The following is a 21151-nucleotide window of genomic DNA, read 5'->3' as shown; positions in this document are numbered from 1 at the left end:
CCTATTATACCACAAATATCACATTTTCCCACTTTGTTCAAATAAGAGTTTTGCATTGTTTCTTATTATGAGAAGACAATACCTTCCATGAAAAAAAAAGATGAAGTGGCTTTCAATAGTCGAGTAATGTTTAATGCTCTGCCATACAATTTGAGCGATAGATGAGTTCTGTCGTAAGCACGATCAGTGTTGTTAGAAGTGAGCGCTTCGTCGTTTTAATACTTTTCCATACAGTTTGAGGGATAAATGAGTTCCATCTTAAGCATGAATCCTATTAATAAAATCCTTGGATTTCTTCGTCATGGATTGGACATTGTACTTTATGTTCTTTGTTATAGAATGTACATAGACACATTTTCATATAGAATACACAGCACAACCATTGATAGAGATATTTAGGGATTTTTTGATTTTGTTTTCCTTAGATTATTTGTACACCTACAATAGCACTCCTTTTTGATTAATACAATATTGAAACTTGCTCCATGTTCTCTGTATTTTACATGGTATCAGAGTAGAGTTTTTATTTTGTTTCTTTTTTTTTTCTTTTCGAATCACTGGTGTTGGCCAGTTCAAAAAATTGTCCGTAAGTGACTTGGTTGGTCACGTCTGGTACTGGGAGGTACTTGGAACTTGATATTCCAACCTCACAACCAACCTACGGAGGACCACCTCACCTGATCTGTAAGAACCCAGTATCCGGGGGCTGACAGGGAAGAGTGTGAGGCTCACTCTCCGGCAACTATTTCAGGCAGCTTCTCCATACGAGGCACGTGGGGGCGTGTGTAACATCTGAATCAGATCAGATTTTTTAATTCCAGCATTCTCTCAATATTTCCGGTCAGATTTTGAGGTCTCTTGTTCATCAGACTTCAGTTGGGTTATTTCCGAGCATTCCAGGTTCCTTAAACTTTGTTTTCCTTGGGTAAAATCGATTGACATTGCATTTGCTGATTTTGGTTTCAGATTACTGCTAAAATTTTGGTCGAATTTTCCTCGGCGAATCTCTGGCTTGATTGATTGTTTACTCTAAGTGAAGAATTAGTTTGATTGGATCAGCCGAGCTCTATTAATTCTTGAGCATCTGGAAATCTGTTGGGGTATTTCTACTTCGTGAAATTTTTCTGGTTTCACCTCTAAAATTATTTTTGATACATTGAGTATTTAATTGGAACAATAATTGATCATAATCTGGTGACTCGAAGGTCTGAAGTTTTGGTACTTCTAGTTCATCATCTGAGAAAATGGTTTTGGTTTTGGTTGAGGAGTTTGCTAACTTCTCTCAATATCAAAAATCCAGTACAGTTACTAGCTGGTTCAAATAAATGGGTCATTGATTCAGGTGCCACAAATTACATGATAGGTAATCCTAATATCTTTTCAAGCTTTCGACCACACAAAGCACCATCTCTAGTTACTGTACCCGATGGATCAACTTGTAACAGTCTTGGATTTGGAATTGTTAAACCAACCTCCTCTATTACCTTGTCGTCCGTGTTAAGTCTACCAAAATTGGCTTTAAATTTAATATTTGTAAGTAAACTTACCGGAGATCTTAATTGTTATATTTCGTTCTTTCTCGATCATTGTCTGTCTCGTGATCTTACAACAAATCCGTTAATTGGCAAATGACATGTAAATGATGATCTCTAAAATGCCACTTATCAGCTGCATCTAGTTGTATGATTGCCTCTCTAGACTCTATCTCTATCCTCAAAACAAGGAAGGATGCCTTGAACCATCCTAGATGGCATGACACAATTCTTGAGGATATACATGCATGAAAATCACAATTGGAATTTGGTAGATTTACCCAAAGGAAAGAAAGCAGTTGAATGCAAATGGATCTTTGCGGTCAAAGTTAATCCAGATGTCTCTATTGCGAGACTCAAGGCCAGACTTGTAGCTAAAGGCTATGCTCAGACCTATGGGGTAGATTATTTTGACACCTTCTCCCCGGTAGCCAAGCTCACCTGTGTTCACTTGTTTGTTTCCTTGGCTGTTTCTCAGAGTTGGCCTTTACATCAGTTGGATATCAAAAATGCATTTCTTCATGGTGATCTCAATGAAGAAGTGTATATGAAGCAACCATCTGGGTTTGTTGCTCAAGGGGAGTATGGAAAAGTTTGTCGTATGAGAAAATATGTATATGGTCTAAACCAAACTCCTCGTGCTTGGTTTGAAAAATTTAGTGATGTAGTTCAGGAATTTGGACTGAAGAAGAGCAAGTGTGATCACTCAGTTCTCTATATACAGTCAACAATTGGTATTATTCTTTTGGTTGTTTATGTTGACGATATTGTTATTACTGGAGATGATTGTGCAGGAATTTCTTCTCTCAAGGAGTTTTTACATGCCAAGTTTCATACCAAAGATTTGGGGCAACTAAAATACTTCTTGGGTGTTGAAGTAGCAAGAAGCAAGAAGCAAGAAAGGAATTTTCTTGTCACAAAGAAAATATGTAGTTGATCTACTTGCAAAAACTGGAAAATTGGGAGCCAAACCATGTCGCACACCAATGGTTCCTAATGTTCATCTTACTAAGGATGATGGTGATCCTTTTGATGATCCAGAAAGATACAGAAACTTGGTTGGGAAATTGAACTACCTCATATTGCCCCATCCAAATATTGCACATGTAGTTAGTATCATCAGTCAATTGATGTCTGCACCTACAGTCAAACATTGGGCAGCCTTGGAACAGATCTTGTGCTACTTGAAAGGAGCACCTGGCCTTGGCATTTTCTATAGTGACCACAGACATACTCGTATTGAGTGTTTTGCTGATGCTGATTGGGCTGGATCAAGAATTGATAAAAGATCTACTACTGGCTATTGTGTTTTTGTTGGTGGAAATCTGGTATCTTGGAGGAGTAAGAAACAAACTGTTGTATCTCGATCTAGTAGAGAATATGAGTATAGAGCTATGGCTCAATCCGCATGTGAAATACTATGGATTCATCAATTTTTAGTTTAGATCGGTTTGTGAACCCTTTGTCTCCAGCAAAACTTTGGTGTGACAATCAGGCTGCTCTACACATTTCCTCAAATCCAGCGTACCATGAATGGACGAAACACATTGAGGTTGACTATCACTTTGTTTGTGAGAAGATTCCAGGGAACATGATTTCTACTGGATATGTGAAAACAGGAGACCAATTGGGTGATATGTTCAAGAAGGCTTTAAATGGAACTCGGGTTGAATATCTTTGTAACAAGTTGGGCATGATTAATATCTATGCTCCAACATGAGGGGGAGTGTTATAGAATGTACATAGACACATTTTCATATAGAATACATAGCATAATCACAGCACAATCATTGATTGAGATATCTAGGGATTTTCTGATTTTGATTTCCTTAGATTATTTGTACACCTACAAATAGCTCTCCGTTTGGATTAATACAATATTGAAACTTGCTCCATTCTCTCTGTATTTTACACTCCTCAATAATTGCTTGTGGATAGAATACTACTTCCATAAGATAATACTTTCTCATTGCATCAATATAACAGCTCAGTTAATAACTTTGTATCAAGTGTTTGTGCAAATAGTTGACATAATTTCATCACTGGAAGCCCTTATATTAGATGTCTTATTATTCTACATTTTTTTGTGGATATTGCTTCGATGATGCCTTCTAAATCTTTCAGTTACATTTCTTGGAGTGTGGAACCTTTAGCAGAAATCCTCTATTTACTTTTGCTTGAATATAGTTTTGGTAAAGGTGATAATCTGCTCTTTGTACCACAGGTCAAAAAGATGATTTTTCATGCCATGACGGATGCCGTTTGCGAACTGGGAATGAGAAGTCAGTGAGTTAGTCTCACCTGAAACTGTGCTATCCTCTTTACACCATCTCCTTGTTTCAGTCCATTTTATTCATCTGTTGGTGTAAACAAATTGTGTTATTGATAGCAGTTTGTTTATTAAGTAGGTCCTGGTGTTGTGCGCTGCACGTGTGACTATCTTCTCTATAAGATTGTGTTTTTAGTATTTCTGTTGCCTGGAAGATGGATTAGTCTCACCTGAAACTGTGCTATCTTCTGTACTCCCTCTCCTTGTTTCAGTCCATTTTTTTCATCTGTTGGTGTAAACAAATTGTATTGATAGCAGTTTGTTTATTAAGTAGGTCCTGGTGTTGTGTGCCGCACGTGTGACTATCTTCTATAGAAGATTGTGTTTTTAATATTTCTGTTGCCTGGAAGATGGATTAGCATGTTAAGCTTTTTTTTTTATTAGGAACATATTAAGCTTTGATCAACAGTGGTACTGAAAATGACGTGGTTAGAGTAGAGGTGTCATTGTCTAGCTTGAAGTCCTCTAGGCAAGAGGCTGATCTTGCTATAAACTATAACTGTTATTCCGTACTTGTGACTGAATGTTTTCTCTTTAACTGTTGCACTAACAGAAAGTTTGTAGTCAAATTTGTTTCATGAATTTTCTGTGATTCTTGTCTCTTTGAGAAAATTGCATCACTCTTGTAGACTCTTGCATTTTTGGCAACATAACCCATATAGTTGCTTCAATGGCCACTATTTTACTGAATATATTGTTTTACCCTTTTAAATTTGCAAATTAGAGGGATGGCTTCTTATCCACTCCCTCCCCCCAGATTTTTAAAAACTTAGTTAACCCTCCATTAGTGTTCTCCAGCAGTTCGCTATCTTCCTTTTTATTTCTTACTCTCCAGTTGTGCCCTTCACAGCCACTGGTTTTTTTAAGCTGTTATACCCCCGAAAAAGAAAACATTTGACACTTTCCATGTAAATTCCCAGTCTTAACCTATCACAAATGTTAATAATGGTATATTTGGATAGTATAGATATGAGAATATTTAAATATGGTACGATTAGATGCTCTAGATATGAGAATATTCCCTAATCCCTTTAATTAAGTAGTTAGGATATTATGTAATATTTTATTAGTTTCTTTCCTTATTTACATTATCTGTAACAGCTATTTAATCCCATCAACTTGAGGGAATGATCAACAATTCAATTCCCCGTATCTCTTCTTTTTCTTCTTCTAATTTCTCATGGTATCAGAGCCACAAGGCTTTTTTTTTTTCCAGCCCTCTCTCTGAATGTTCTCTGCAGTAACAATAAAAAACTGAAAAAAAAGGGAGGGATCGATCAATAGCTGTTAAATCAATCATATCAGATTCACTTCATTCTCACCTCCCTCTTTCTTCTCTCTTTCTTCAGGTCATTTAAAGTTTGTCTAATTTCTTTCTTTCTTACATTTGGTTGTCTACTTCTTTGTTTCTCCATATCTGTTGAAGACGCTTACTTTCTTACTTCATCAGTACTTCTCTTTGTGACAAATAAAAATGCCTCATAACCAAACTGATAATCAGATTACTCCAAATCAGATTGTTAAGTCAATTGTTTCTTCTACACCATCACTGGTAATTTACTACGGTAAAGTTAGATGGTAGTGGTAATTACACCTCCTGGGCAGCCTCTGTAGAATTGTGGTTTATAGGTCAAGGATTTGAAGATCACTTGCTCAAAAACAGTAGTCATATTGGAGCAACTGATAGACCTGCTGGGTTAAAATTGATGCACAATTGTGTAGTCTTCTGTGGAATTCACTTGATCCTAAGTTGTGAAATTTGTTTCAGTCTTGTAAAACTTGTTGCAAAGTGTGGAACAAAGCCAAAACTTTGTATACAAATGATATACAACTCATTTTCAAAGTTGTGTCAGATATTGTTCATTTACAACAGAATCAACAAGACATGGCAACTTATTTGGGTCAGGCAGAATCCTTAAAAGGATAAATTTGATTCTCTTATGCCTTTTACTGACAAATTAAATGAGCAGGAGACACAAAGAGACAGGTTCTTTATGGTCTTGGCTTTGATTGGGTTGCAAGCAGACCTAACCTCAATTCATGACCAAATCCTTTCTAGCCCATCTATTCCTACCTTGGAAGAAGTATTTGCAAGATTACTATGCATCACATCTGCACCACCAGAGGTAAATTCTTATGATGCATCTATCATGGCTGTCCAAACTAACAATTTCCAAGGTGGATACAGGAAAGGAAAATGGAGGAACAATAAACATTGCACTCATTGTAATAAGGGAGGACATATACGAGAGGAATGTTGACTTCTCCTCTTACATTGTACTCATTGTAATAAGGGAGGGCATATACGAGAAGAATGTCGGCTTTTTCATGGTAAGCCTCCACACAATAATGATCGTCCTCGACACACAACAAATATGACTCATAATGGAGATGGTATTCTACCTATACCTAATGCCAAGGATGGATCATCTCAATCAGTCACTTTAACTGGAACAGACTATAATGACTACCTTCAGTACCAAACATCAAGGCAACAATTATCAACCTCATCGACTGCTTGCACAACACAATCCGGTAACTCCTTTGCTTATGTCGCACATTCTTCATCTCAGGGACAATGGATTCTTGATTCTGGTGCTTCTGACCATATTTCTGGTAACAAAAATACTCTCTCTACTCTTACTACCCCTTCTACTTCTCTATTGTTACTTTGGCTAATGGATCAAAGACTATTGTAAAAGGGATAGGTGTGGCTCACCCTCTACCTTCTATACCTTTAAAATCAGTCCTTTTTGCACTTGAATGCTCGTATAATCTTATTTCCATTAGCAAATTGACAAAAAATCTGAAATGTGTTGTAACCTTCCTTGATGATTCTGTTATTGTGTAGGATCGGAGTACGAGACAAATGATTGGAAAAGGACATGAGTCACAAGGATTGTACCTGCTATCTATTCCAACACCACATGTTGCTTTCACTTCCGCTGTTTCTTCTGAATCGCTCCATAGTCAATTGGGTCATCCAAGTCTCTTGAAATTGCAGAAGATGGTCCCCTGTTTATCTAGTTTATCTTTGTTAGAATGTGAGTCGTGTCAGCTTGGGAAACATACTCGTGCCTCTTTCCCAAAGCGCACCAATAATAGGGCTACCTCTATGTTTGAAATTGTTCATTCTGATATATGGGGTCCAAGTCGTGTCAGTTCTTCCTTAGGCTTTCATTATTTTGTTACTTTTATTGATGACTATTCTCGATGCACATGGTTATTTTTAATGAAGAATAGATCTGAGTTATTCTCTATCTTTAAGAAATTTTGTGCTGAAATTCACAATCAATTTGGTATTTCCATTAAGAAGTTAATCAGTGATAATGCCTGAGAATACTACTCTATTTCTCTCTCTTCTTTTATGTCATCTCAGGGCATATTGCACTTGTTTTCTTGCGCACATACTCCTCAACAAAATGGAGTTGCTGAGCGAAAGAACATACATCTAATTGAAACATCTCGGACATTGCTTATTCACAATCATGTCCCTTTGCGTTTTTGGGGTGATGCTGTTATTACTGCTTGTTATTTAATAAATCGCATGCCTTCATCTGTTTTGCAGTACCAAAGTCCACACTCGGTCCTCTATCCGGACCAAAATTTGTTTCCTCTTCCTCCACGTGTGTTTGGTTGCACCTGTTTTGTTCATAATCTTACCCCTGGAAAAGATAAAACTTCAGCACAAGGCTTTCAAATGTGTCTTTCTCGGGTATTCTCGTCTACAAAAAGGTTACAAATGCTTTGATCCCTCAACTAATAAATACTTGATCTCTGCAGATGTTACTTTTTTCGAGACTTCTCCGTATTTTTCTTCTAATACGGAAAATCAAAAGGCCATATCAGTCCTTCCAATTCCAACAATTCCAATCCCAGCTCCACCTCCGACTCTTAAGGTCTATTCTCGACGACCTCAACCTCCTTCTGAGCCTCTTAATCCAATTAGTATTTCTAACTCTGATACAGGTACACAAAGCAATCCTGGTGACTCATTACCTGCTCCAACAACGTCTCCTGCTTCGGTCGAGCACTTATCAGATGATCTTCCCATTGCTCTTCACAAAGGTACTAGAACTATTGCCAATCAAACTCCCATTTATTCTTATTTAAGTTATCATCGTCTGTCACCATCATATCATGCCTTTCTCACTAGCTTTTCATCGGTCAAAGTTCCTAAGACTGTGGCAGAAGCACTGGTTCATCCAGGTTGGCATCAGGCTATGATTGAGGAGATGACTGCTTTGCATGATAATGGTACTTGGGAGCTTGTTCCTTTACCTGAAGGCAAAACCATAGTTGGTTGTCGTTGGGTATTCACAATTAAGGTAGGCTCGGATGGAGCTATTGATCGTCTCAAAGCGAGACTGGTTGCTAAGGGATACACTCAGATTTATGACATCGATTATGGAGATACTTTTTCACCAGTTGCCAAGATGGCTTCTGTCCGTCTTCTTATCTCTATGGCAGCAATGAATCATTGGCCCCTTTTTCTGTTGGACATCAAAAATGCATTCCTACATGGAGAATTTGCTGAAGTGGTATATATGGAGCAACCACCAGGGTTTGTTGCTCAGGGGGAGTCTAGGCTAGTTTGTAAACTTTGCCGATCCCTCTATGGTCTCAAGCAATCTCCTAGAGCATGGTTTGATCGTTTTTGAGTTGTTGTCCAACAATTTGGAATGATCTAAACAGAAGCTGATCACTCTGTATTCTATAGGCATTCATCTCATGATAAACATATCTTTTTAATTGTTTATGTTGATGATATTGTTATCATAGGAGATGATCATGAAGGTATTGCTCAACTCAAATAACACCTCTCAAGTCACTTTCAGACTAAGGATTTGGGCAAGTTGAAATACTTTCTAGGCATTGAAGTGGCACAGTCTGGCCATGGTATTTCTATTACTCAAAGGAAATATGCCTTAGACGTTTTGGAAGACGCTGGTATGTTGGATTGCAAGCATGTGGACAGTCCAATGGATCCAAATACTAAGCTTATTCCAGGACAAGGGGAGCCTCTAAAAGATCCTAGCAGATATCGGAGATTTGTTGGCAAACTCAACTATGTCATGATCACACGACCAGTCATCTCATTTGTTGTTAGTATAGTTAGCCAATTTTTGCAATCACCTTGTGATAGTCACTGGAATGCAGTGATTCGCATCCTGCGATATATCACAAGCTCTCCAGGACAAGGTTTATTGTATGAAGATAAGGGACACACCAACATTGTTGGATATTCTAATGCAGATTGGGCAGGATCTCCTTTTGACAGGCGGTCCACTTCAGGTTATTGTGTTCTAATTGGAGGCAATCTAATATCTTGGAAAAATAAAAAGCAAGCTGTTGTAGCTAGATCAAGCGCAAAAGCAGAGTATCGAGCTATGGCACTAGCTACATGTGAGCTTATATGGTTGAGACAACTTCTCCAAGAATTGAAGATGGGAGGAGTTGAACCGATGACATTGATTTGTGATACATATTGCTTGTAATGCAGTGTTCCATGAAAGAACGAAGCACATTGAGATAGATTGTCACTTCATCCGAGAGAAGATTGAGTCTGGATACATCGCCACAAGTTTTGTCAACTCAAAAGATCAACTGGCAGATATTTTCACAAAATCACTCCGAGGGTCTAGAATTGACGATACATGTGGCAAACTAGGAGCGTATGACTTATACGCTCCAGCTTGAGGGGGAGTGTTAATTTTGGTATATTTGGATAGTATAGCTATGAGAATATTTAAATAAGGTACGATTAGATGCTCTAGATAGAAGAATATTCCCTAATAGTTAGGATATTATGTAATATTTTATTAGTTTCTTTCCGTATTTACATTATCTGTAACAACTATTTAATTCCATCAACTTGAGGGAATGATCAACAATTCAATTCCCCATATCTCTTCTTTTTCTTCTTCTAATTTCTCAACAAAATTAATTTTGTAATTTTTACCACCTGTCCCATGTTTGAGACCTTTTTATTACTGATATATACCAATTTCACAACTTTCAAGAATTAAGATCCATTTTACAATTCAAATTTCAAATTTCGATGTTATGTTTTCTCTATTAAACTAACTTTTAAATTACTACTTAATAAGGATTTTCTTCCACCATCAGTAATTTAATGTGCAAGTATACTGACTGTCTTGAACTATGTTTTCTTTCACGGGGACAGAGGCAGTATAAGTTTATGTATTGAGCTGCCTCTCACAAACTTTAAGGGCTGTCGTGCACTTTTACCGTTTTCCATAATCTCTCTAGTTTCTGTGTTGAAACTGCATAAGCAAGGGGATACAACTACCACTTTATTAAAATAATTATCGTCTTGATTTATCAACAAGGAACAATTCAAAGATGGATGGTGTCAAATCTCTGTCATCAATGTCGTCATCAACTCCAGTCAACAAAGTGCAAGACGTAAGTGATATATGAAGACACGTCTTTCCTCAAAACAACCAGCTTATGTCTAGTTAACAATCTGTATTTTCTCTTTTTAGGCCATGCCACAAGCAACTCTGCAAAGATCTTTGGATATTGTGAAACAGTCAGAGGACATGGCACAAGCCAGAAGGAAATCTTCTGCTATCGAAAATGAGCTGGCTAGAACCGTGCAAATTGATTGTGGGAGTCCTGTTTCAAGTCATCTTCTTTCTGCAGAAAAGGTATTAAAGTCATCCTGTCAGCTTCCTTAGTATGGTTTTCCTTGATTTATATTTAGATGTATAACAATCTATATCTTCTGTTTTCAGGCCATGCCACAAACCAGAAGGAAATCTTCTGTTATTGAAAATGAGCTAACTGCGAAAACTGATTGTGGGAGTCTTGTTTCAAGTCATCTTCTTTCTGCAGAAAAGGTATTAAAGTCATCCTGTCAGCTTCCTTAGTATGGTTTTCCTGGATTCATCTTTAGATGTATAACAATCTATAGCCTTTGTTTTCAGGCTGTTAGAATAGGAATAGATTTATGCATTCCTATTAGAATAGAAATAGGTATATACAATTCTATTAGAAAAGGAATAGTAATAGAAATAGAAATAGGAATACTAAATAGTATCCTACTTGGTAAAGGATTGTATTCTAGGGTCTATAAATAGGGTCTCAATGTAATAATGTACACAACAACAATTCAATAATATTCCTTTCCTATATTTCTCACACAGGCCATGCCACAAGCCAGAAGGAAATCTTCTGCTATCGAAAATGAGCTGGTTAGAACCACGCAAACTGATTGTGGGAAACCTGTTTCAAGTCATCTTCTTTCTGCAGAAAAGGTACTAAAGTCATCCTGTCAGCTTCCTTAGTATGGTTTTCCTTGATTTATCTTTAGATGTATAGCAATCTAATCTTCTGTTTTCAGTCCATGCCACAAACCAGAAGGAAATTTCCTGCTATCGAAAATGAGCTGGTTAGAACTGCGGAAACTGATTGTCGGAGTCTTGTTTCAAGTCATCTTCTTTCTGCAGAAAAGGTATTAAAGTCATCCTGTCAGCTTCCTTAGTATGGTTTTCCTGGATTCATCTTTAGATGTATAACAATCTATAACCTTTGTTTTCAGGCCATGCCACAAGCCGGAAGGAAATCTTCTGCTATTGAAAATGAGCTGGTTAGAACCGTGCAACCTGATTGCGGGAGTCCTGTTTCAAATCATCTTCTTTCTGCAGAAAAGGTATTAAAGCCATCCTGCCAGCTTCCTTAGTATGGTTTGCCAGGATTTATCTTTAGGTGTATAACAATCTATATCTTCTGTTTTCAGGCCATGCCACAAGCCAGAAGAAAATCTTCTGCTATCGAAAATGAGCTGGTTAGAACCACGCAAACTGATTGTGGGAAACCTGTTTCAAGTCATCTTCTTTCTGCAGAAAAGGTATTAAAGTCATCCTGTCAGCTTCCTTAGTATGGTTTTCCTGGATTTGTCTTTAGGTGTATAACAATCTATGTCTTCTGCTTTCAGGCCATGCCACAAGCCAGAAGAAAATCTTCTGCTATCGAAAATGAGCTGGTTAGAACTGTGCAAACTGATTGTGGGAAACCTGTTTCGAGTCATCTTCTTTCTGCAGAAAATGTATTAAAGTCATCTGATAGCTCCCTTAGTATGGTGTTCCTGGATTTATCTTTGACATAATACATAAACATGACCCTTAACTTGGCTTCAACGGACAACTATGCCCTCCAACTTTGAGTATGCACAAGTTGGCACTTAAACTTGTATAAAATTGAACAAGTAGACACACTTGTCCTACATGGCATAATTTGTGTAGGACGCCACATAGGACACAAAATTGCCATGTTGGGTGTCATGTAGGACGGATTTGTCTATTTGTTCAATTTTATACAAGTTTAAGTGCCTACTTGTGCACATCCAAAGTTAAAGGTCATAGTTGTCATCTGACGCCAAGTTAAGGGTCATGTTTATGTATCACGCCTTTATCTTTAGGTGTATAACAATCTATATCTTCTGTTTTCAGGCCATGCCACTAGCAACTCAGCAAAGATCTTTGGATATTGTGAGACAGTCAGAAGACATGGCACATGCCAGAAGGAAATCTTCTGCTAGTGAAAATGAGCTGGTTAGAACCGCGGAAACTGATTGTGGGAGTTCTGTTTTAAGTCATCTTCTTTCTGCAGAAAAGGTATTAAAGTCATCCTGTCAGCTTCCTTAGTATGGTTTTCCTGGATTTATCTTTAGATGTATAACAATCTATATCTTTTGTTTTCAGGCCATGCCACAAGCCAGAAGGAAATCTTCTGCTATTGAAAATGAGCTGGTTAGAACCGCACAAACTGATTGTGGGAGTCCTGTTTCAAATCATCTTCTTTCTGCAGAAAAGGTATTAAAGTCATCCTGTCAGCTTCCTTAGTATGGTTTTCCTGGATTTATATTTAAATATATAACAATCTGTATCTTCCATTTTCAGGCCATGCCACAAGCCAGAAGGAAATCTTCTGGTATCGAAATTGAGCTGGTTAGAACTGCGAAAACTGATTGTGGGAGTCTTGTTTCAAGTCATCTTCTTTCTGCAGAAAAGGTATTAAAGTCATCCTGTCCGCTTTCTTTGTATGGTTTTCCTGGTTTTATCTTTAGGTGTATAACAATCTATATCTTCTGTTTTCAGGCTATGCCACAAGCCAGAAGAAAATCTTCTGCTATCGAAAATGAGATGGTTAGAACCACGCAAGCTGATGGTGGGAAACCTGTTTCAAGCCATCTTCTTTCTGCAGAAAAGGTATTAAAGTCATCCTATTAGCTTCCTTAGTATGGTTTTCATGGATTTATCTTTAGATGTATAACAATCTATATCTTCTGTTTTCAGGCCATGCCACAAGCAACACTGCCCACATCCTTGGACATTTTGGGACAGTCAGAGGACATGCCACCGGGAATGAAAATATCTTCTGCTAGTGATAATGAGCTGGTTAGAACCCCTCAAGTTGATTGTCAAGGTCCTGGTTCAAGTCAGCTTTTTTCTGCCAGAAAGGTAGTACAGTTATCTTGACAGCTTCTTTTGATAACCAAAAGAATGGATCCTAATTTTGGATCGGGGTTTACTGTATTTATCTTTTATGTGTAACAATCTCCGCCTTCTCTTTTCAGGCCATGCTACAAGAAACTCCACCTGCATCCTCAGACATTGTGGGACCACTAGAGGACAGCGCTCCAGGCCAAAGGAAAACATCTTCTGAAATTGAAAATGAGCTGGTTAGAACCCTTCAAGCTGATTGTCGAAGTCCTGTTTCAAGTCTTTTTTCTGTGGTAAAGGTAGTAAATTATCCTGTGAGCTTCTTTAATATGTTTTTCCTGGATTTATCTTTCGATGTGTAACAATCTGTCTTCTCTTTTCAGGCCATGCTACAAGCAACTCCACCAGCATCTTCAGACACTGTGGGACCACTAGAGGACATGGTACCAGGTCAAAGGAAAATATCTTCTGATATTGAAAATGCCACTACCCCTCAAGTTGATTGTCGAAATTCTTTTTGCAGTCATTTTCTTTCTTTGGAAAAGGTAGTAAGTCATCCTCGCAGTTTCTTTAATATGGTTATCCTGGATTTATCTTCCTTCTCTTCCTATGCATGAAGCAGGATCGACCCGAGGAAAGCACATCTGTACCTAATCAGAATCGAACTCCAACAATAATTCAAGATGTGAACTCAACTTTCCACAAAGTAGAATCATTCCTAAAGTCTATCCCGAAGGATCATTTTCGTTCACTATCAGGTACACCAAATTCTAATCTGGAGTCTGCAAAGGAAACAGTGAAACATTTTGTTGGAGGGCCATTGAAGATGTTGGCGGACCGAGCTAATGAAAAGGTATTGAAGGAAGCAATTAGCCTACTGAACGAGAATCTCTCGTCATTCACTGATGAACAAGCCAGGCTGTTGGTAAAGATCAAATATATATTCCCTTCGATGGTTCAAGACCTGAGGGACGCAAGCCAGACCGAGTCTAGTTGCCAAGATTTCTTCATTGATCTTGAGAAGCACAGGAAAACTTTAGATGACTTGAGGAATACTGACATGGAATTGAAGTTAAAGTATGATCAAGAAGAGGCTGAAGAGAAAGAAATGGAAACTATGCTTATGTTCCTTAGGAAGAGGAAGGCTGAAATTCTAGAGAAAAGACTTGAATTATCTGTAAAGGCTAACCGCACTATGTCTTCAGCAGAAGAAAAAGTAGGTAAGATTGAAGACACCAAAATATTGTTGGTCAAGGCTAAAGAGAAAATTGATAACTTAAAGAGGCAATGGTCTGTTCTTAAACCTTTGCATCTGTAATTTGAATGTCAACTCTTGTAACTGTTGTATAAGGCAATGTTAGCGCTAATCAGTGCACTCTTTCGAAAAAAAACAAAAAAGAAAAGGGAAGGGACATCTTGAATGATCTGGTTTTTGCAGTCGATGAAGTGAGTTAAGGGTTCTGTATGATCAATCTGTTTGGGGTTTATTGGTTATCCTTGTGAGCCATCAAATGGAGATTGTCCAAGATTTCGAATGGAGTTAACTCTCAACTGCTGTGAAAGGTTAACTAGGAAACACAAATTCTCTTATGAAAATGACATGATGAGGTAAATTCATGTTATTTATGTAAGATAACACTATATAATACTTTTTGATATTAAAAGGGTGTTGTAACTTTCACTTTTATCCTGGATGAAAGTTAGTGTATATTTTGTATAGAGCAAGTTTCATCTTTTTCTCTGTGTATTCTTGTCCTTTGTAACAATTTTCAGTGGTACCTTTATGTATAGTATGAATAGTTACATTGGCGAGACATAGCCAAAAATTTTACGAAGGGTGTTCAAGTTTTAGATCGTAAATAAAAAAACTTCTGATGATTGGGTGCACCAAAAAAAAAAAGTTAAAATCAAATCAAACAACGTTTAACCAAATTATAAAAACATGTAAAATATAATTAACAATTGTATAATTTAAAGCAAAATAGGCAAATCACAATATCGATCAATATGAGCTTTATTGATTAAAGGATGAAAATCATTTCACTTCCCAACTTTGCTTTAAAGAAAGAAAGAAGAGAAGTGAATCAGAATTCCCCAAAAATATGGATTCCTTCTGCAACTTATACTTGATTAAGGATTTAACTAAAAAATTGAGAATTTGCAGGAAAGAGCTAAAAAAGGTTTAAACAATAAATTTTGTAGGATTATTTGTTGTATATGCATCTCAATTACTCATAAACTATTTTAAAAATTAAATTAATAGAATTATTCAATTAAATTTAGATAACAATAATAAATTATTCTCGTAGTTTACTTTTATTTGTTCACTTTATCATATTAGGAGATTTTTTTTGTCTATTTTACCTGTTTGCTTATTCTCTAAATCATTTTTCAAGAATTTTTGAATCATTAATAGTCATATAATACGCACTCCATTTTTTTAAAATTAAAGGAGAACGCAATATCCATCGTTAATAAGTAAAAAATAAAGATAGGGAGTGTATTAGTAACTGAGAAGTGTTTAGCTTCACTCCACACTCCATTAGTTATTACTCCATTATTCTCTAACTAATTACACTTAATTTAAGGATTAATAATTAGACTACTATTAATTATATAGTTAAGTCTTAAAAACAGTCTTATCACATAATTTTCCCTATATTATTTGAGAAGTGTATTCCACATACTACTCCATATCCTCTAACTAATTACACTGAGTTTAAGGATTAATAAATGGAGTAAGGTCATAAATTATTTGCCCATTTATATATTTAAAAAAATGTCGTTTGTTTAATTTGTTCAAATAAGTAGGCAAATTCTAACAACTCTCTTTGCTATATATTTGATGAACGTTTATTAGTAGACTATAATTACCCCCACAAGGTAATGCTTCTACTTAATTATCCCATATTAATTAGTTCATTTTACACGCTGCTTAAGAAATTAATAAGAAGATGATTTTACTGATTTATCCCTCAAAGAACTTCTTGGAAATTGTACAAATAAATATGAACACTTTCAAAAAGAATTAATTAAAGGGTAACATAGAAAAAAAATTAATTAATGCTTTCTTAATTTAGTAAGTTGATCAACTAATATGTGACAACTATATTTAGTATAATGATCAACTAATATGGGACAGAGAGAGTATATTACTACCACGGTCCCATATTAGATGGACATCTTACTAACTTTGGAAGTTTAAACAAATTTTGAAGATTCATTTTTTTTTCAAGAGGCTAATTAATATGAACAAGGGATAAAATAGTAAAGTTGATCAATCTATTAATGATTTCTTAATTACCGTGTAAAATNTTAGTAAGGTGATATAATATGAGACAAGTATATTTAGTATAATGATCCACTGATATGGGACAGAGAGAGTACATTACTACCACAGTCCCATATTAGATGGACATCTTACTAACTTTGGAAGTTTAAACAAATTTTGAAGATACAATTTTTTTTCAAGAGGCTAATTAATATGAACAAGGGACAAAATAGTAAAGTTGATCAATCTATTAATTGATTTCTTAATTACCGTGTAAAATAGAAAATGCTCATCAAATATGGAATGGAGAGAGTATATATAATAGTCTAGAGAAAACAGATGTAGAAATATTTAACAACTTGACATAATTGAATGCATAACCACACGCATAGAATAAGACAATTAGAAAACTCTATAAATTTAATTTGTGTTAGCCAATGGATTAACTCACCACTAATCAAATTAAAGCAGCAAAATATACAATTACTTTTCTAAAGTTCAAAATGTTTGTCAAAATTAATGTTGCATCATTCCTAGTTGCACTTTTTGTGGTACTTGTTGAGGGTAGTAACGTGATCGAGAGTATTGTTGAAGATCATGAGCATTCAATTGGAACTCAATGGGCTGTGTTGGTAGCTGGATCAAGTGGATGGTATAACTACAGACACCAGGTAATATATACATATATTTAATCAATGTGATACTACACTTGCTAATTTCATATGAATCAGTACTGAAAATCACTTGTATTCATCGCTTTAGCAATAACATCAAAGATGAAAGTAAAAATAATGATACCACCATCATGCATATTTGTTCAATGTTCAACGAGTTGGTAATGACTTTCTTCCTAGCCAGAGATCATAGCACGATACCGAATTTGTCATAAAATTGAAAGATATTTGAGGTTGAATAAGTTAACTTATGGTTAACAATAATGTAATGAAAACACAAAAAATTATTTAACTTAATTTAAATTAATCATACTACATATTATAGTAAAGAAATTGTTTCTAAGATCAATTAATTTCTTAATTTAGATTAATACTTTCAGGCTAATATATGTCACGCTTATCAACTACTGAAGAAAGGAGGTCTAAAAGATGAACACATTATTGTATTTATGTATGATGACATTGCTTACAATCCTGAAAACCCTAGACCTGGAGTTATCATAAATAACCCACATGGTCATGATGTGTACAAAGAGTACCCAAGGTATGTATGTGTGGTTCTGAATTTATAACGACAATTGAGTGTCAATAGAACTCGTATTTGAACTTCTAGTTTCGTTCCCAAATTATTTTGTCAAGATGTTATTACTTAAATCTAATGTGTGTGTATATCTATTTATATTTGATTAATTTTTTTTTATGAGATTTATACTTGTAGGATTACACAGGAAAAGATTGTAATGCTCAAAACTTTTATGGTGTTATCTTGGGAAACAAAAGTGTTCTAACTGGAGGCAGTGGAAAAGTTGTGAACAGTGGTCCAAATCAGTGGCGAATTTATGTGTAAAAATTGGGTCAGCTGAACCCGTGGTCCTCCGACTAAAATCGATATATTACTTGTATAATTATTAAAGAACATATTAAATAAACACTTGTTGAACCCATTCTTAAAGTTGTTGGATGGTTCACTGGTTTGACAGCCAAATTTTAACACCAAGGTCCTGAGTTCAATCCCAGCCAGCCACAATTCACTTCACTTTTTTTTAGTAACTAATAACACTCGTTTTGTTAAAAAAAAAACGAAATTCTAAAGCAATAGCGCACCCGTTTTTTTGAAATCCTGGATTCGCCTCTGGTCCAAATGATTATATTTTTATTTACTATAGTGATCATGGTGCTCCTGGTGTAGTTGGTATAGCTTTTTAATTTCTTAATCTAACTAAAATATAACATAAATTATTTTTCACCAAAGTTTTTAATTAATCTAATTTTTCATGTTTAGCAATGCTTGTAGAACCACCGGTCTATGCCACGGAACTAAATGAGGTGTTGAAGATAAAACATGCTTCTAGGACTTATAAAAATATGGTAAGTAATTTTAGCGCTAGCTAGTTTGAATAAATTATATATGACAATATTGAATAATGAACGTATGTTGTTAATTAATTAGGTATTTTACTTGGAAGCTTGTGAATCTGGAAGCATGTTTGACGGTCTTCTTGATGAAGGTTTAAATATTTATGTAACGACTTCATCAAAACCCGATGAAGATGGTTGGGCTACGTATTGTTCTTTCAGTGGTGATAAATCTAGCTATGGTGAGTGTCCACCAAAAGAATTCAAAGATAATTGCTTGGGAGATTTGTTCAGTGTTTCTTGGCTAGAGAATAGGTAGGTATGTATGTATATGTTTGTTAGATTAATTCTTTAATTTGACATCATTATTATTGAATTGAAAAGCATAAAAAAAAAGTGATATACTATATGTTAAATTATACTTGGTAATTTGTGTAAATCAGTGATTTGCGTGATCGACGAGTTGAAACTTTGAAGAAGCAGTATCAACGGGTAATTACTTTGTAAAGTTTCAAATATCATATAGTTAGGAAGTACGTAGTTGTTAATTGTTTGACTCGAAATTTTATAAATGTAATTCTTAACTTGTCGTTGTATTTTTTTTGAATTCGATCAGATTCGTAAAAGAGTGTTAAATAATGGTACACACGGTTCCCATATAATGGAATATGGTGATTTACATATACATAACGATGCTCTCTCCAAATATATGGGTTTTAATTCCCCAAAACATACTTCTTCTACCAATAACTACCCCTCAAACTCAAGACATGTTAATCAGCGTGATGTGCAACTCTTGTATCTCTTATCCAAGGTAATTCATTTTAACATTACTTTAACTTGTGTACGTACGTACGTAAAACAATGTTTAAATATACGATCAATTTCACAGTTTCAGAATGCTCCGGAAGGGTCTATAAGAAAATCAGAAGCTTATAGGAAACTAAGTGAAGTTATATCAGAAAGAGAACATGTAGACAAGAGTGTAAAACGTATTGGACAAACTTTATTTGGAGTTAATAATGGTCCAGAAGTGCTCAACATTGTTAGACCTGCTGGACAACCCCTTGTTGATGATTGGGATTGTCTTAAATCCTTTGTAAGTATATACTACACGCGTCTATATGTTATAACAACGATCATATATACATTGACAGTATAAAAAAAATTAATGTTACATTGATGTACAGGTGAAGATATTTGAGTCTCATTGTGGATCATTGACTAGCTATGGCAGAAAACACGTTCGTGGATTTGCTAATATGTGTAATGCTGGAATTCAAAGGGACCAAATGGATGCAGCTGCTAAACAAACATGTTCTTCTTAATTAAGGAATTAATTAATTACTGATCATGTAGCTAATTGTATTAAGCAACTTCATTATTATTAATAAATTTTATGACTACTATTGCTACTTAATTATGTATATGTTATACGTACCAAAGTGAGTATTGATGGGAAGAGTTGGTGATCGATCTATATATATCAAGAATAAGCTAATTAAGTCATGCATGGTTTGCTTCAATGATTTTGTATATATTGTAGCTTTATGCCTTTATTTAGGTCACTCATTTTTAAAAAAAATTTGTAGCTTAATTATAATATGTTTAATCCACAGGTATTATATTATATATGTACCCACCAAGGTTTTCTTAAGAAACTAAGTTACTAAATTATTAACGTATAAATTGATAACTTAAAGAGGCAATGGTCTGTCTTAAACCTTTGCATCTGTAATTTGAATGTCAGCTCTTATATGTTAGAACAAGAATGATAAAAATATAAGGAATTCAAAACAAAACTTGCTTAGCTTTGAGGCATGTTAAAACGTTTCTTGAAGATAGTTGGAGTCTTTCACTAGCAAACGGAAGAATAAATAACAACTTTATCTTCGGGATGCAACTAAGTCACAAACAAGTAGCATTAAAGAATGTTGCTCTTCTATTCTTGAATTGATGATATCACCTTTTGATTAATGTCTCACAAATGTTTTTTCAAGGGAAATTAGTTTTTTTTTTGTGTACTTATCTTTTCAAACAAAAGAAACTCAATTTATAGGAAAAAAGTTCTGAAAGAAAAGACTTTAATTAAATTGTATTTATTATAGGTTCATGAATTGAAAAAAAAAAATTATCTTCCAAAAAAACCTATAATGTAGAACTAAAACAAAAAGTATCTTCCAAAAATTATGTTACAAAGAATAAAAATAAAAATAAATGTTACAATTCACATTCATGTATTTTCTTATTTCAAAACTTTTAATGGATGAATTTATTTCAAAATTAATTGAAACACTATAGGGCAATGTTAGTGCTAATTAGTCCACTCTTTTGAAAAAAAAATACATACAAAAAGAAAATGGAAGGGACAAATTCTCTTTTTGATAATACTTTTTGATATTAAAAGGGTGTTGTAAGTTTCAAATTTATCCTGGATGAAAGTTGGTATATTTTTTGTATAGAGCAAGTTTCATCTTTTTCTCTTTGTATTCTTGCCCTTCAATTCCATTTATGTACAG

The 21151-nt window shown here is 35.1% G+C and overlaps 2 protein-coding genes across 51 annotated transcripts in view; both read left to right on the top strand.

Annotated features, from left to right (window-relative positions):
* Nucleotides 1–15068, top strand: part of LOC125841149 (lysine-specific demethylase JMJ25-like) — a 53921-nt gene extending 38853 nt beyond the window's left edge. The window contains exons 13-28 of one of the 50 annotated variants that reach the window (XM_049520164.1): nt 3757–3818; nt 10215–10290; nt 10371–10535; nt 11034–11144; nt 11231–11341; nt 11429–11539; nt 11627–11737; nt 11825–11935; nt 12339–12503; nt 12591–12701; nt 12789–12899; nt 12987–13097; nt 13185–13349; nt 13466–13633; nt 13715–13876; nt 13951–15068. In XM_049520164.1, the coding sequence (XP_049376121.1) occupies nt 3757–3818; nt 10215–10290; nt 10371–10535; nt 11034–11144; nt 11231–11341; nt 11429–11539; nt 11627–11737; nt 11825–11935; nt 12339–12503; nt 12591–12701; nt 12789–12899; nt 12987–13097; nt 13185–13349; nt 13466–13633; nt 13715–13876; nt 13951–14649 (2550 nt within the window). In that variant the 3' untranslated portion in view covers nt 14650–15068. Of the gene's footprint in view, nt 1–3756; nt 3819–10214; nt 10291–10370; nt 10536–10622; nt 10728–11033; nt 11145–11230; nt 11342–11428; nt 11540–11626; nt 11738–11824; nt 11936–12338; nt 12504–12590; nt 12702–12788; nt 12900–12986; nt 13098–13184; nt 13350–13465; nt 13634–13714; nt 13877–13950 lie in introns of all 50 variants that reach the window. The other 49 variants (XM_049520166.1, XM_049520165.1, XM_049520167.1 and 46 more) reach the window with 49 other exon arrangements.
* Nucleotides 15069–17067: 1999 nt separating this feature from the next.
* On the top strand, nt 17068–19969 carry LOC125841167 (vacuolar-processing enzyme-like). The gene is made up of 10 exons (XM_049520230.1): nt 17068–17273; nt 17657–17824; nt 17995–18089; nt 18407–18468; nt 18559–18644; nt 18727–18947; nt 19076–19124; nt 19249–19446; nt 19525–19731; nt 19823–19969. The coding sequence occupies exons 1-10, from the start codon at nt 17106–17108 to the stop codon at nt 19958–19960; spliced, it is 1392 nt and encodes a 463-aa protein (XP_049376187.1). The 5' UTR covers nt 17068–17105; the 3' UTR covers nt 19961–19969.
* The last annotated feature ends 1182 nt before the right edge of the window (nt 19970–21151 follow it).

This window comes from Solanum stenotomum, chromosome 10 (genome assembly GCF_019186545.1).
Source record: "Solanum stenotomum isolate F172 chromosome 10, ASM1918654v1, whole genome shotgun sequence".
In the NCBI taxonomy this organism is placed as follows: domain Eukaryota; kingdom Viridiplantae; phylum Streptophyta; class Magnoliopsida; order Solanales; family Solanaceae; genus Solanum; species Solanum stenotomum.
Note: the sequence above shows the minus strand (reverse complement) of the source record. Positions and strands in the feature narration are given on the sequence as shown.